General features: G+C 39.3%; 1 protein-coding gene across 1 annotated transcript in view; it reads left to right on the top strand.

The window, feature by feature from the left end:
• grm2a (glutamate receptor, metabotropic 2a) overlaps positions 1–15,118 on the top strand; it is a 34,089-nt gene that overhangs the window by 17,418 nt on the left and 1,553 nt on the right. The window contains exons 3-4 of the mRNA XM_026167971.1: positions 8,618–9,455; positions 11,000–12,063. Of these exons, the coding sequence (XP_026023756.1) occupies positions 8,618–9,455; positions 11,000–12,063 (1,902 nt within the window). The remainder of the gene's footprint in view (positions 1–8,617; positions 9,456–10,999; positions 12,064–15,118) is intronic.

Genomic DNA, 15,118 nt, shown 5'->3' with positions numbered 1-15,118 from the left:
TTAGAGGGCAGGACCTGATCAAAAACAACCTTGCTCCAAGTATGTGACAGCTCATATTTCTATTCTGTTAAAGCTGTTGCCAAGCAACTAAATGATAAGAAATAAACTGATAACGATCCACTGCTAATGATAACACCGTGCGTGTGCTGTGCGTGCATGCATGTCCACTCCCCGTGTGCGTGTTTGCCTGAGTGTTCCACAGTGCTGCAGTGGGCCGTGTGTGTGTGTGATACTGAGTGAAGCTAAGGACTGCTGCTTTGGGAATACAGTGTTATAGCTGTAGAAGCACACAGAAACAGTCTTCTGGGAAGAGCAGATGGGCTTTTCATGTAAAAAAAAAATCAAAAAAAAATCATGACATCTCTACAAAGGAGGCCTGATATTTTCTGGACGAGGACACTGTTTCAGTTTCTTATTTCTGTGTTCTTGTATATCTCTCGCTTTTAAATGTTTTCTTTTGAGCACATCTCACCCACTCACTAGTATATTAAATTCTTTCAGTTCATTACTGCCGTATATACATTGGTGGATGCTTATAATGAACATGGCCAAAATATTATATCAAGGTCAACGGATGTACAAAAATCAGAATGCTATTAACACTTTCTTATAAACATTTTTTTAAAACTATGAGCTCTGTATGGCAATTAGCTCAATAATATCATTAATATAGTTATATATATATATATAGTTATAGTCCCACCAACCTGCTGTTGAAACCTTTTGTTTATGTGGGTCAACCAATCAGAGAAAACTTGATTCGGTGTAGAGGGAGATGATATAAAATTGGAGAATTAATAATAATAAAAAATCAGTGCAACATATGTTCCATATCTCCAAAAGATCAAAGCATATTTTTACATTTGAAATTTGCACATATATATTTTTACTTTTCTGTCATGCAATCTGAAATCTTTTCATTGTTCTCCTGCCAACTAGCAGTATATGACAGCTGAGAGATCGGCCCAAGTGCTGCTACCAGATCAGGCATGCCCTCACTGCTTGGTAGGAAACCACTTTCACAGTAATCTGCTCAGAACCAGACCCTGAGCTGTAAATCCACACTAGGCCAGTTCTTAATTGTATTAATTAAATAAGGTGCTGTCTGAGGCAGCATGATCCCTTATAGCTGAATGTAAGAGACTGGAAGCCACACACTACAGCTAAAACCAAAGGCAGTTATGTATAGTTTAGTATTTTGATCCATTCAAGTAAATTAATGTAATGAGTGTTCAGTTTCGCCTTTGCGCTTTATAGAGCGCTTTGAGTACTCCGGGAGAGTAGAAAAGCGCTATATAAGAATCAGTCCATTTACCATTTACCTTTGCATGAATTTTTAAGATTTCGTATTTGTACACCACCTGCTGTCTTTTTTGTCAAAACAAAAACAATAGACAAAATGCCAATCGTTGCCTGCAAAAAGTAAGTAGTAGTAGCAGTGTTAGTGGTGATCCGACACCAAACCGTAAGTTATGTAATTAAGGTTTCAGCTTTTATTTCGATAAGTGCTATATCAATAAATTTTAGTCATAAGACATGCAATATCGACCACTAAATTAACCAAATTTACTAAAGATTAAGATTCCCTCTTTAATTTCCAGTACAAAAGTATTAATATTGACATTAAATTAATGTACAACACCAGAAGAAGCACATGCAGGTCTGTCTATATATAGCCATTTATAGAGCCGTTCTCAGGACCTTCTTAAAACCTGCAGGTGCAGGCAGAAAGAAACCCTCCGAGTGCAAATTGTTAAACAGAAAAGACTGCAGGATGAAAACTTTTCTCCGGTAGACACTGACTTAATGTGTTTCACATCGTTCCCTCTTTTGCCACAGATTTTCCAGTGACAGGATTCATTCCTCAACTTCTTGCCCTCTACTGTCATATTTTGTATTCCTTTGAACCTGTCGGGAGTTCATTCTCGACTGAGAATCCTTGTGCCGCAGAAGCCAGCTGGCAAAAACCTCCCAGGTTAAAGTAACGTAATGATGTTAAAAAATAATCAAGATGACAAGAGTAATAAATGGATAAGCAGAAAAAAGAAAAATGGTGATTGTTGAAGTTGTGCGCACACTATCCTATTTTACCAGTGGCCTCGACCCTAAATCGTCATTTTTTAATACATGCCATATAAACATCTATATAATGATTTCCATTAAGCCTGTTGTATCAGTGTCATGCCTGCTGCTGTGTGATACAAGATTCCATAAGCTACGTGTAAGTGGATTACAGCTCCATTCAACACCCCACAGAGAACTATCACTGTGAGCATTGAAGAATTTCTGCAGCACAGATAAATGTTTTTATTTTTCTAACCGTGCACAGAAAATCATGGCAACAAAACTATGCCGTGAAATGTACTGATACTACAGGTGGAATATTAGGTACCCTAGACAGATATTTATATAAATGTCATCATTATATCATACTATCATACTGTATTGTAGTGACGACAGAAATCAGGCAAAGATTAGGAAAGTTTGTTACAACCGATAGTGACAACCTCCTTATAAGCAGCGTGCTAAGTTATAAATATAATTACTGAGTAATAGAGTTCAGATCAAAGGGGCCAAAATGCAGACACAAAGGAGGCAAGCTGTAACAACCACCTGCATCAAGCTGCAGGTGGTGTAAACCTAAGGGAACCAGAGAACAAAAGGCAGCTGGTGAACTCACGTATGAACATTAACACAACGAAATACACTCACCGGTCATTTTGTTAGGTACACCTGTTCAACTCCTCATTAACACAAATATCTAACCAGCCAATCACATGGAAGCAACTCATTACATTTAGGCATATAGACATGATGTGCTGAAGTTGAAATTGAGCATCGGAATGGGGAAGAAAAGTGATTTAAGTGACTTTCAGTGGTATCAGACAGGCTGGTTTACCTGTACAACCATCTCGAGGGTTTACAGAGGATGGTCTGGAAAAGAGAAAATATCCAATGAGCAGTAGCTCTCTGGCTGAAAATGCCTCATTGATGTCAGAAGTCTGAGGAGAATGGGCAGTATACTTGGAGCTGACGTGACTCGATCATTCATTACTACCAAGGTGTGCAGAAGAAAGCTGAATGCACAACACGCTGAACCTTGAAGCAGATGGACTGAGGCTACAGTTCATTCAGGATCATCAAAACTGGACAATAGAAGATGTTGTCAGGTCCTAATGAGTCTCGGTTTCTGTTTCTTTGACACAAACAACATGAAAGCATGGCTCCATCCTGCCTTGTATCGATGGTTCAGGTGGGTGGTAGGTATAATGGCGTGGGAGATATTTTCTTGGCACACTTTGAGCCCCTTAGTACCAACTGAACATTGTGCAAACACCATGACCTGGCTGAATATTGTCGCTAACCATGTCCATATTTTTATAACCACAGTGTACCCATCTTCTTATGGGAGCTTGCAGCAGGATAATGCACCACGTCACAAAGGTCAAATCATCTCAAACTGGTTTCTTGAACATGACAATGAGTTCCCTGCATTCAAACGGCATCCACAGTCACCAGATCTCAATCCAAGAGAGCATCTTTGGGGGATTAGCATCGTGGATTTGCAGCAGACAAATCTGCAGCAACTGTGTAATCCTATCAAGTCAATATAGACAAAAATCTCTGAGGAATGTTTCCAGAACTTTGTTAAATGTATGCCATGAAAAATTAACCCTTGTATGGTGTTCGGGTCTGTGAGACCCGTGTTCAGTTTTTTTCAAAAGAAAAATTAAACAATTAATTATTTTTTCACGTGTAAATGTGTTGTGTCTTTCCACTCACTCCACTTGATTATAACTGATTTATTTATAACATTTTATATAAAAGAAAAACGAGAAGCACATTAATTCATAAATGTGATCTAACAAAGGTAAAGGGAAAAAATTAACCATGTTTGCTGTTCATATGTCTTGTAATTGGGATGAAGTAAACATCTGTTGAGTAATTTAACATAAAATTGTTTGATAGTGTTAATTTGGAAAGCCAAAACTCTAGCGGGTCCACCAGACCCATGAACACTGGCTGAGTAACAAAAATACGAACACCACACAAGGGTTAAGTCAAAACAGGGTCCAACCCAGTACCAGCAAGGTATACTTAATGAATTTTCCAGTGAGTATTCTCAGATGACCAATTTGGTCTTCCTAGCATCGATAGCACACGTCTGTTTCTTTGTCTAGAACAGCTCAGAGATGGTTAATACCCTCAGCTTAACAGTCACGGGACTCACAGGCCTCGATGACAGTCTGTTTCTTGCCTACAGGAGCCCTCTTAGACTTTCTGGCTGCTTTTCTGTTAATGCTAAAGTCAGGATGTGAATACAAACTTTAAACTGAAAGAAAAACGTCTTTCACAGCAATTTCTACTTCGAATTTTCTACTTTTCAAGTTCATTTTATATCTCACCAGTTAATCATCCTTGAGCATGTAACACACGGTTTAAACCATCAGTACAACCAAAAGAATTTTTAGCCTTTGTTCCTTATATAACAGCGAACACTATGAAGATGTTAAACACATCCAGTTTTTTGTTTTTTGCTTTTTTACTGGTGGGGTTGGGGGGAGGTGGTGATGGTGGTTATCAGCTTTCTCTGTTAAACTTGGTTTTCAGCTTCAGATTTTGTGCATGCTCACATGCATTTCATGTCTCGTATGACTCATAGGGAAGTGATGCATATTCCAATCAGTGATTCTATTAGATGATGATGATAAAATGATGATGATAAAAAGTAAAAATAAAAGTCTGTATAGAACATTTAAGTCTAAAAAAAGACATGAATATAATGCTGCAGAAAAGCATCAATCTTGGGATTTTGAACATGACGGCAGTACTTTAGAGGTCTCAAACTGGAAACATTACAGCCTAATAAAAGATAAATAAAGACGTGGAAATCATTTCAGTTTCTAGATAACTTAGAGTAAAATTACATTTATTGACTGGACAGGTGTTCTTGGTGTGTGCTCTGTGTTCTAGTAGCTGCAGTTCAAACAGTGTATGAAACACTAGAATCAAGTATAAAAACAAGCAAAGATTTTCTGCATCACCAAATTAATTATGCAACACACTGTTTGTGCTGCTGTAACTTTACAGCTGGGCTTCAATCTTAAAAACTTGCACAAAAAATGTATTCCACCAGCTGAAAATTCATATTACAATTAAAACATGTAGTAAATAAAACTATCAGTGAAAATGTGGCACTTCAAGCCAATTTTTAAATCAAAAATTCAGGAAAAAAACTTTTCCTGATCAGGTTAGCATTAGTTACCATGGTGATTTAGCCAGGTTAAAGGAGAGCCATTTTCATGACACTAACACATTAAGAGATGAAGTCACAGAGAGGGGGATAGACTGAAAGACTGGGAGAAGCAGGAAGCATAGAGGGTGAGATGTCACACCTGTGATGTCTAAATTGAAAAAATCAAGATGGTGATAATCAAGGTGCTTAAGTCAGGAGTTGCAGTCCATGACAGAAATACATTGCACAGCACAGCTAGTAATGTATTAATGATATCAGCAAACCTTGATCTTTTGGAAACATTACTGTCCCTTTTTGTAGTCATATCACCAACATGCTGATATCATTATGTAAATATTAAACTGGGAAAAAAATACAGGAGAAACTCAATTTAACACAAAAAATTGTGAATGTCCCCAATGAATTGTTAGGAAACATTTCCCACTGAAAATATGAAAGAATTATGGAGTACACTGATTAGCTATCATAGGATGAACTGGTAAATGTAAAAATGATTAATCTGTGTTAACATGTCACTTGCACTTTAAGTTATGCGCTGATTTCTTCCTAAAGCAAGCAAGCACAGTACTGCCAGCTGTTTTACCACATGTTGAGAATGGCTGTCATGACGGTTTATGGAGAGAGATGATTTTATGTAGAAATGTGATTACGTATAGGCCTTTCTGCATAATCAGAGTTCCTCCAGATGACCTCAAACTCGCACTGAATACGAACCTTTGAAAAAAAAATCAGTAAAGTGTTTCAACAACCTGGATTTTCATAGTGTTTCATTTGCTACACTACAGAAGAAGCAAAATAAAAGCTCTAAATCATCCGCTAGTAAAAGTGTTTGATATTGTGCCTGTTTGAGTGGTGGTAAAAAAAACAAGACCAGTGGCACTTGATTGTGCATATCATTTTTTGTGTGAAACATCCTGTCATTCATTTCAATAAAATTAGCAGCCTGGAAATCACTGTGATTGGCTCATTTAACATTCATCTCACTACGATCCAACAGAATTATAAAGCTCTGATGATTTAAATCCAAGCACATCACAGCAGATCTAAGGGGAGATTTCAGTGCATTGCTCTGTGTTTCTATAAAGATAAATTCTCATCTAAGAAGTGTCTGCCTATGTTATTTGATGTGACTTGCTTTTTCCTTGCTACTCACTGTTTTCCATCCAAATCAAGCGATTTGTTACCAATAACTTGCAATTTGCATATTGGCTACTACCTATAGGAATACTATTCTAGCCTCACATATAGCCATGCTTTTACTTTGTCTCCATTTCATGATTTTGATACATCAAAGCACTTAAATTAGTGCCATTATTTTCAAATAGATGTCAAAATAATACTACTATATAATATATATATATAACTATAATACTACCACTATTATAAACTGCTTGCAGCGTAAACCAGGTTGCTCTCACTACAGCTACATGCAGATAATATATAGTAATGATAAATGAAATCACACTGGATGAGCTGGAATGTGAATTTCCTTTCTGACTTTTATAAGAATGACTCATTGACATTCAGGATGCAGCACCATGAGTGTGCTGGTGTGAGAGTCGGCATTAAAGTCAGCCATAATTAGGTTGGCATTCTTTTGACTGATCAGACTGACTCCCCTTAGGCTCCCACAGAAGTGCCTGAAGCAAAAGTTAGTCAGTAGCGGCTTCTGCACACACAGCATGCAGTGTCACAACACTGACAAAGCTTATTACACAGAAAATACAAAGTTTTGAGATTCTTTGACAGTTTGACGTCATTTCACTCTCATCCCTACCCTCGGTTTCACTCTACTCCTGTCTCGTCATGCTTCTTTCTTCTCTCATCAGAAACTTTTCTGAAAATGTGTTCCTTCTTATTCTGTTTACTTTGTGTACCACCTGTAGCCACTCAGCCATTTGTGCTCCGCACGTTTATTGTTTATTTTTTGTTGAAAGCATTACAGATCAAAAATATTGAGGTAGACAGGCAGTCGCTGCAATTATTAAAGACATAAAAGGATCTCACCACTGATTCAACAGGAGTGTTAAGTTTTAAAGAGACTAGCAGGGGTCCGTTTAAGAAATAGGAGCCTGGATGAAGGGAGACTAATTGCATCTGCAGGGGGAAAAGACGTAGTCTAGTTAATTTCGTTAATATATTTAATAATAGGCAATTATAACAAATCCCACAGATGTATGTTTTCTGTGTAGCTTTAACAACTTAATCGCTTCAGTCTGAAAGAAAAAAAATGTAGTTGTGACAAAAATATTGTGAATCCTTAGAGATTTTCTGCATAAATGCGGCTGCATATCATTGCATTCATAAATACAATCCAATTGTGTTACACATTGTGATTTATTTACTGAAGACAGTGATCTAATATTATGTATCTCTCAGAGGCAAAAGCATGGGAATGTTTGTTTCAGGTGACTGCGGATCAGACCTGCTCATTAGTTTTGAGGGATTTTAGTTCCTCAATGCTAATCCCAGGTTTCAGTGCTGAGCAGGTTCAAACCGGGATGTTGGTGGGTTTTCTTACGTGAACTCTTTGCTCCGTCAGATTTGTTTTCTTTGTTTGCTTCTTTGACCATTATTTGATAGAATAATTCATGTGCTGGGGGTCGTTGCGTTGTTGCTTGACATTTTAAACTCACTTCATATACAGGTGTTTGCCTCATGTTTGCCTCTAGTATTTAGCGGTTTAATTCACAATTCATTATTTCATCCATGATGGAGAAAGCTCACCTGGCCCAGATGCAGGAAAATAAGCCCAAACCTTGATACTACCACTACCTTGCCTAAACCTAACCAGAAACTTCTATTCTGATCTCTTTCTTTCATAAATCATCTGTCAAACAGCTTTCTGGCTCGATCACTTGACCTTTAGCAGCCCTGGATTGAAGACTATTGTTTTTGTTGTAGCCAGTGACAGAGGGTTGTCGTTGCAGAGGAGGTGCCCTGGGTTTGTGATGACCTCCCGGGCTATTATAAGCTTCATTTGTATTTCTTATTTGTACACAGTCTGTTTAACAGTAAATTGGCGCGGTCTAAACCTTTTAGGCTCTATAACCCTTTCCATCCTGATACATGTGTTGTGAAAATCTAACTGCCTTATATCCCTGTTCATTAAATAGAAGTGGATTCTGATCCCAGAGCTTTCCTACTTTTCACACTCACAGATTTATAGTGAAACATCTATTCCTCAATTAATACACAAATAAATAAATAGTATTTGCTTTATTTGTTTAACCTTATCTACTTTTATTGCATGAACATCTTTTCTGGTTATATTTATGTAGAAATATAGAAAATTGGAACTGCATGTTCATATTATCAATACTTCATAAAGGCTTATTTGTTGTCTTTCCCTTCCTCCAGGTTGCCAACCTGCTGCGACTTTTCCAGATCCCTCAGATCAGCTATGCTTCAACCAGTGCCAAGCTAAGCGACAAGTCCCGCTATGACTACTTTGCCCGCACCGTGCCCCCCGATTTCTACCAGGCTAAGGCCATGGCAGAGATCCTACGTTACTTTAACTGGACATATGTATCGACAGTGGCATCAGAAGGTGACTACGGTGAGACTGGCATTGATGCCTTCCAACAGGAAGCTCGTGCCCGCCAAATCTGCATTGCCACCTCGGCCAAGGTGAGCCGCTCCATGAGCCGGTGGAGTTATGAAAACGTGATCCGCTCCCTGCAGCAGAAGTCCACCGCCAAGGTGGTCATTCTGTTTACCCGCAGCGAAGATGCCCGTGAGCTGCTGGTAGCAGCCAACCGCATGAATGTGACCTTTACCTGGGTGGCAAGTGATGGCTGGGGAGCCCAGGAGAGCGTGGTGAGGGGAAGTGAAGCTGTGGCAGATGGGGCATTCACCATTGAACTTTCCTCCTATCAAATTCCCAAGTTTAATGATTACTTCACCTCCTTACATCCATACAACAATACCAGAAATCCCTGGTTCAGAGAGTTTTGGGAAAACCAGTTCCAGTGCAGCCTCCATGATCTAGGCTGTGGGAAACACTCGCTCCGGGAGGTTCCATTTCAACCAGAATCCAAGATCATGTTTGTAGTGAATGCTGTCTATGCAATGGCTACTGCCTTACATAACATGAGACAAGCCTTGTGCCCAAACTCCACCAAGGTGTGCGATGCTCTTAAGCCTGGCAATGGACGAAAATTTTACAGAGACTATATTCTCAAGGTCAAAATTGATGGTGAGTGAATCTTAATGAACTAACATTACTTAAGCAAAGCTTTAAAGAAATATGTTTGTCATTATTTGAACATCTGTATATAAAACTAAATATAACTCCAGGTACCAATGCATGTACTAGATGGTGCCAGATTGAGTTAAATCAATTTAGAGTTCCATAAAATGTTGAATTTAAGACTAAGTCTGCATGTTTATTCACTGCACCCAGAGAACATTTCTATAATGATTCAATTAGCAGAGATGAAACAATTTCCTCACCCTTGTGCTCGGAGGCTGCTTTTGTCATGCATGCAAGTGTGAAAAGAACAATGGATTATTTAGTTTAAAACAAATCAGACACAGCTTAAAAAATATAACTTGTTTCCTGCTTGTCTACACAAAGCTGCAGCACAAAACAAGTGCCAACTACTGTAACAGCATCAGTTCACACACATCGTAAGTGATTGGCTTTCCAATATAAATGCTCCTACTTGTGCAAATTAGCTTTGATTTATGGAAATACTGACATTTTCATTGATATGAGATGAATGCGGACAGCCGTGTTTGTATCCAGCTGTGCTGCATTTCACGATTTCTAAATTAAAAAAAACATAAATAAATAAATAATAAAATACCCAAAGGATTTTTACTATCCAGAGAATTAAAATTGGATGAAAGGCCTTAAATTAGTCTATCCCATGAGACACTGCAACACTCTAAGGAGAAAACATACAAAAACAGGTGGACCACTAAACTCATACATATTTTGAAATCATTACGTGTGATAGATACGTAGGCTGTAAATGAAAATACTGAATGAGGAACCCTACAGTGTATGTAAAAGAATGGCTGTTTAGCACAGTAATCAGACTGAAGCAGTTACTTGATTGCAATTTTATTAACTGTAATTTTAAGAAATAATAAGTTGAGTAATATATTAGTATTATAACTTTTAATAATAAGATTAAAAGAGTAACGGTGATTAAAAATTGACCTCATACTCTGGTTAACAATAAAAGGCATCATTTACAGCCTTTTAACATTATATTTAAATAAATGAGAAAATAGCAGGTAGATTAACCAGTACTGAAAATTATCACTAACAGCTGGCCCAAGCACTAATTTTCATATGCAGGTAACCTTTCAATTTTTTAGATGATAGCTCATTTCTGCTTTGATTTCCATGAATTTACATTTTGCCATGTAAGGTCCTGTGTGTTCTGAATCTTCATCCTATTGTTCCATCCAGGAACAGACTCAGACTGTGACTTCCATCATGTAAATTGCCAGTTTGCACCTGTGTCCTTTCACAGTCATGGAGTCTATATTGAGGGGCACATATTAAAAGATAAGACTCTCCTTTCAGAACAAACAGAATGAGTTGCATAACATATGAGTTCACAGTCCACACTGTTGTTGCTCCAAAACAATTGAATAGTTAAAATGTTACAAAGTTGACCAATTTAGATATTTATACCTTACATTTTATACCGTAGTCCCAAACTCTTTATGATGAGTCTCTTACATCTGTTACTAATACACAATATTTTTCTCTATTCCTTTCAGCCCCCTTTCGTCCTCCAGACAGAGACAATATAGTCCGCTTTGATACTTTTGGAGACAGCCTGGGTCGTTACAACATTTTTCACTATCACAAAGACGGGGAACGCTATGTCTACCGTAAAGTCGGCTACTGGGCTCAAAGCCTGAGCCTGAACCACAGCCTGATTCCCTGGCCTGGTGATGTTGTGCCCACCTCCCAGTGTAGTGACCCCTGCAGGAAGAATGAGGTGAAGAGTATGCAGCCGGGAGATGTGTGCTGCTGGATCTGTATCCCTTGTCAGCCCTACCAGTACTTGCATGATGAGTTTACCTGTGCTGACTGCAGTTTTGGACAGTGGCCCCTGGCCAACCTGACAGGCTGTTATGATCTGCCTGAGGAGTACATCCGCTGGGAAGATGCTTGGGCCATTGGCCCTGTCACCATTGCATGTCTTGGGATCATGTGTACACTCTTTGTTATTGGCCTCTTCCTTAAACACAATGAGACACCAGTAGTGAAGGCTAGTGGACGTGAGCTCTCCTATATTCTTCTGCTTGGAGTGCTGATGTGCTATTGCATGACATTCATCTACATCGCCAAACCTTCCACAGCTGTGTGCACGCTACGCCGGCTAGGCTTAGGCACCTCTTTTGCCGTTTGCTACTCAGCCCTCTTAACCAAGACCAATCGCATTGCTCGGATCTTCAGTGGAGTGAAGGATGGAGCCCAGAGGCCTCGTTTTATCAGCCCAGCTTCCCAGGTTGCCATCTGTGGTGCTCTGATCTCTTGCCAGCTGGTAGTGGTGGTGGTCTGGCTGCTGGTGGAGACCCCAGGGGTGAGGAAGGAAGTGAACCCAGAGAGGAGAGATGTGGTCACCCTGAAGTGTAACAGCAAGGACTCCAGCATGCTCATGTCTCTCACTTATAACTGCATCCTCATTATCCTCTGCACAGTCTACGCCTTCAAAACCCGCAAATGCCCCGAGAACTTCAATGAGGCCAAGTTCATCGGCTTTACCATGTACACCACCTGCATCATCTGGCTGGCTTTCCAGCCCATTTTCTATGTTACTGCCAGTGACTACAGGGTGAGTTAACTGAGCTTATACCTGCTCCTCAAGCAGGCACACACAGCTCTTTTAATGGAAGTTGGGGAATGCACAGACTTCTTACTATCACTGACTGTTAATTAATTCTTCTCTAAATCACACACACACGGGATGATAATCATTTGCAATAAATTATTTATTCAGATGGCTTTAGATTTCTATAGTCTGACCAGAATACATCCTTGTAGATAATGATAATTTTTTCTGGGCTTGAATTTGAATTTTATATGCAATGCCAGTTAATATTGATTCAGTTGTCAGCAATATCTGCATCGCCTGTGGCTCCCAACAATATGTATTCTTTATTACAGTTGCTTCAATTTTTTATGATTATCAGCACACTTTCACTACCTTATTTTACCTCTAATGTTTAAATAATAATGTGGGGAGTGAGAGCAACCCATTAATGAGACTATGCACCTCATGTAAAACTTTAACAGAACTTCAAAGATAGAAGTCTTTTCCCTCTCTGGGGAAAATGTGCTGTGCGCTATGGTTTTGGTTACATTGTTTTCACTCTCTTTTTATACACTACTTATGATTAAATGAAATAACTGGCAGGCAGACAGCCAGCCAGACATCTGCTGAATAGGATCATACACTGAACTGATAGAATTTCAGAGAAAAGGTGGTCTGAGTTGTGTGGGTTCATCCCACTGGGATCTGAACAACGTGCAATGAGACAGAGGCAGAAGGGAGAAAGACAGCGGAACCTCCTGACACAGCTGCCTCTACAGAAACATGGTGAAGACAGGCTAGACCATGAGGGCTGCTAGGGAACTGAAAGTCCCTGTGAGTCCCTGTGCGTAGCTGTGTGGAATGGAGTGTGAAAGACTGGGCTGCTGAGTCCCAGCTGTGCTTTCTGTCTTGGGACTGTAGTGAGGCTCAGAGGAACCCTTCCTCCAGGCCCTGTAGGCAACGCAATTCGCAGCCTGAACAGACTCATCAGATAGACGCAAATCTCCCCTTTGACCGATGAATAATTACTGAAGCAACTGAGTTGGCACGGTGTCTCTAGTTTTTCACAGGCAGGGACACATTACCAGCGTTCTCCTTGCTTTACACTTCTTCTCAAATTGTTGTCACAGCCTGATGCAAACCTCCAGCTGAATAACAAATACAGATTTGTACTAGGCAGTCATGAAATGTTAAACTAAGCTAAATACAATCTACTGAGCCGTGAATAACACGTTTGATTACCAAATGAAATATTTAAGACGCTCTCCACACCGCTGGGGGAAGAGGGCTCCTCTCTTATGCCAGTGCTGGTCATCTCAGCAGCAAATGCAAGCTAATTAAATAGCTACGACTGTTAAAATTCAAAGTGCTTCTATGAAATCACCGAAGGCTACAGAAACTACTACTGCTTGTGAAGTCTATCAAGAAGTGTGTTTAGACAGATATTTCCTAAATTTGATTTCCTTCAGCTTCAAACTCCATCAGTTCGCTTCCACTTATCCCTTTCAGGGTCACAGGGGGCACTGCAGCCTATCCCAGCTGTCTTAGGGCGAGAGGCAGGGTACACCTGCCTTCAGCTAAAATTAGTGTAGCACCACTAAATATATAGTAACCATATAGATATATAGGTAGACACAATCAGACTAAGCAAGAGGTGAACCACAAATTCCTTGAAAACCAAATGCATAGCAAGTAACTGTTCACTGTCCAAAGTTTAAAGTTCAGCAGTTTGAAAAACAAACAAAAAACCCCTCTCTCGACATCTAAATATCGAATAAATCTTAAACTGATCTTTAAATTACTTGTGATTTTAGCAAATTCGGCATCCATGCCAGACTTGGAAGACTCCAGTAAAGCTTTTCAATAAACGCACAGTAAAACCTGCAATAAAAAGGAAGAATTTCATCTCTCATCTCAGAGGGTCTCTGTAGGGATTAAGTTAGCTGAACACAGACACAGAGACAATGCTGTATTTGTGCAACAAAAACAGCACCATCAAAGGTCAATACAGCGAAAAACAAGGTTGAAGAGAGACTGTAGCAGCCATGCTCTATATCCACACTCCAGAATATAACACATCTGGGGAAATATAAGGGGAAAAGCAGATTCCTTGTCCTCTTCTTCCTTGTGCTCTTTCACTCCAACATATTGTGAATTATTAAAACCACTTAACAGGTTATTTCTATGCAGTATTGTCCATGGTGTTATTCAAAACCAAAAGTATTTAGCCTTTGTCCGCGTTGGGATTGGTGAGATTATTATTTTTAAACAGCCGCCATGCATCCGTACATTACACTCCATGCTTTCAAAACTACAGCTTAGAAATATAGTGAAAAAATGGGAATCTGAGGCTTTGTGAATTTACATTACAACACAGCACCTGAGCCTGTCAGTGTGCACTGTATTTCAAAGATGGTGTGAGGAGAATCTTAATGTTGAATTCACTGCAGATGGCAACTTAGAAAACTCGATGCAACTAAAGGTCAGTTTAGTGATATAGCTGTATTACACTACATGGTACATGACCACACATAGTGATAACCACTATGTTTCCAAAGTGTGAAATACAGTATACATATCAATAATGTCCTGTAGATATTTTTCTTGATTAGTCATAAAATCTATATTCAAGTCATGAATTTACAGAGAGAGTAAGAAACCGATGCAGTAATTAAACAATATTCAAAATAAACCAGGTAAACTGACGCTGTGCCAGTTACATCTCTGTCTCAACTTGCATAGCTTTTTCTGTGGAGCTGTCAGTGCACAGAATCACACTTGGTACCCACAATATTTTAATACCGACATTAGCATTCAGGTTGATGACAGACACCTGCTGCGTCTTGCGAAAAAGAAATGCACCTGCCATGTTGCTGTGTTATATCTTCTCACTGAAAAAAACTAAAAAGACGACTGTGAAAGCGTTGGAAAGCAAGAAGCAGACTGAGGATGCATAGCAAGATGTGGGCAGGGTGAGCCGAAAAGGAGCGAGGGTTACGCAGTTGATTGACAAGCAAATAAACAGATCGCTTAACACCTCTAGTTAGAAATCCCAGCTGATAAACAATCCCCTTCC

Source organism: Astatotilapia calliptera, chromosome 5 (genome assembly GCF_900246225.1).
Source record: "Astatotilapia calliptera chromosome 5, fAstCal1.2, whole genome shotgun sequence".
NCBI classification, from domain to species: Eukaryota; Metazoa; Chordata; class Actinopteri; order Cichliformes; family Cichlidae; genus Astatotilapia; species Astatotilapia calliptera.
This window is presented reverse-complemented; position numbering and strand designations above follow the sequence as displayed.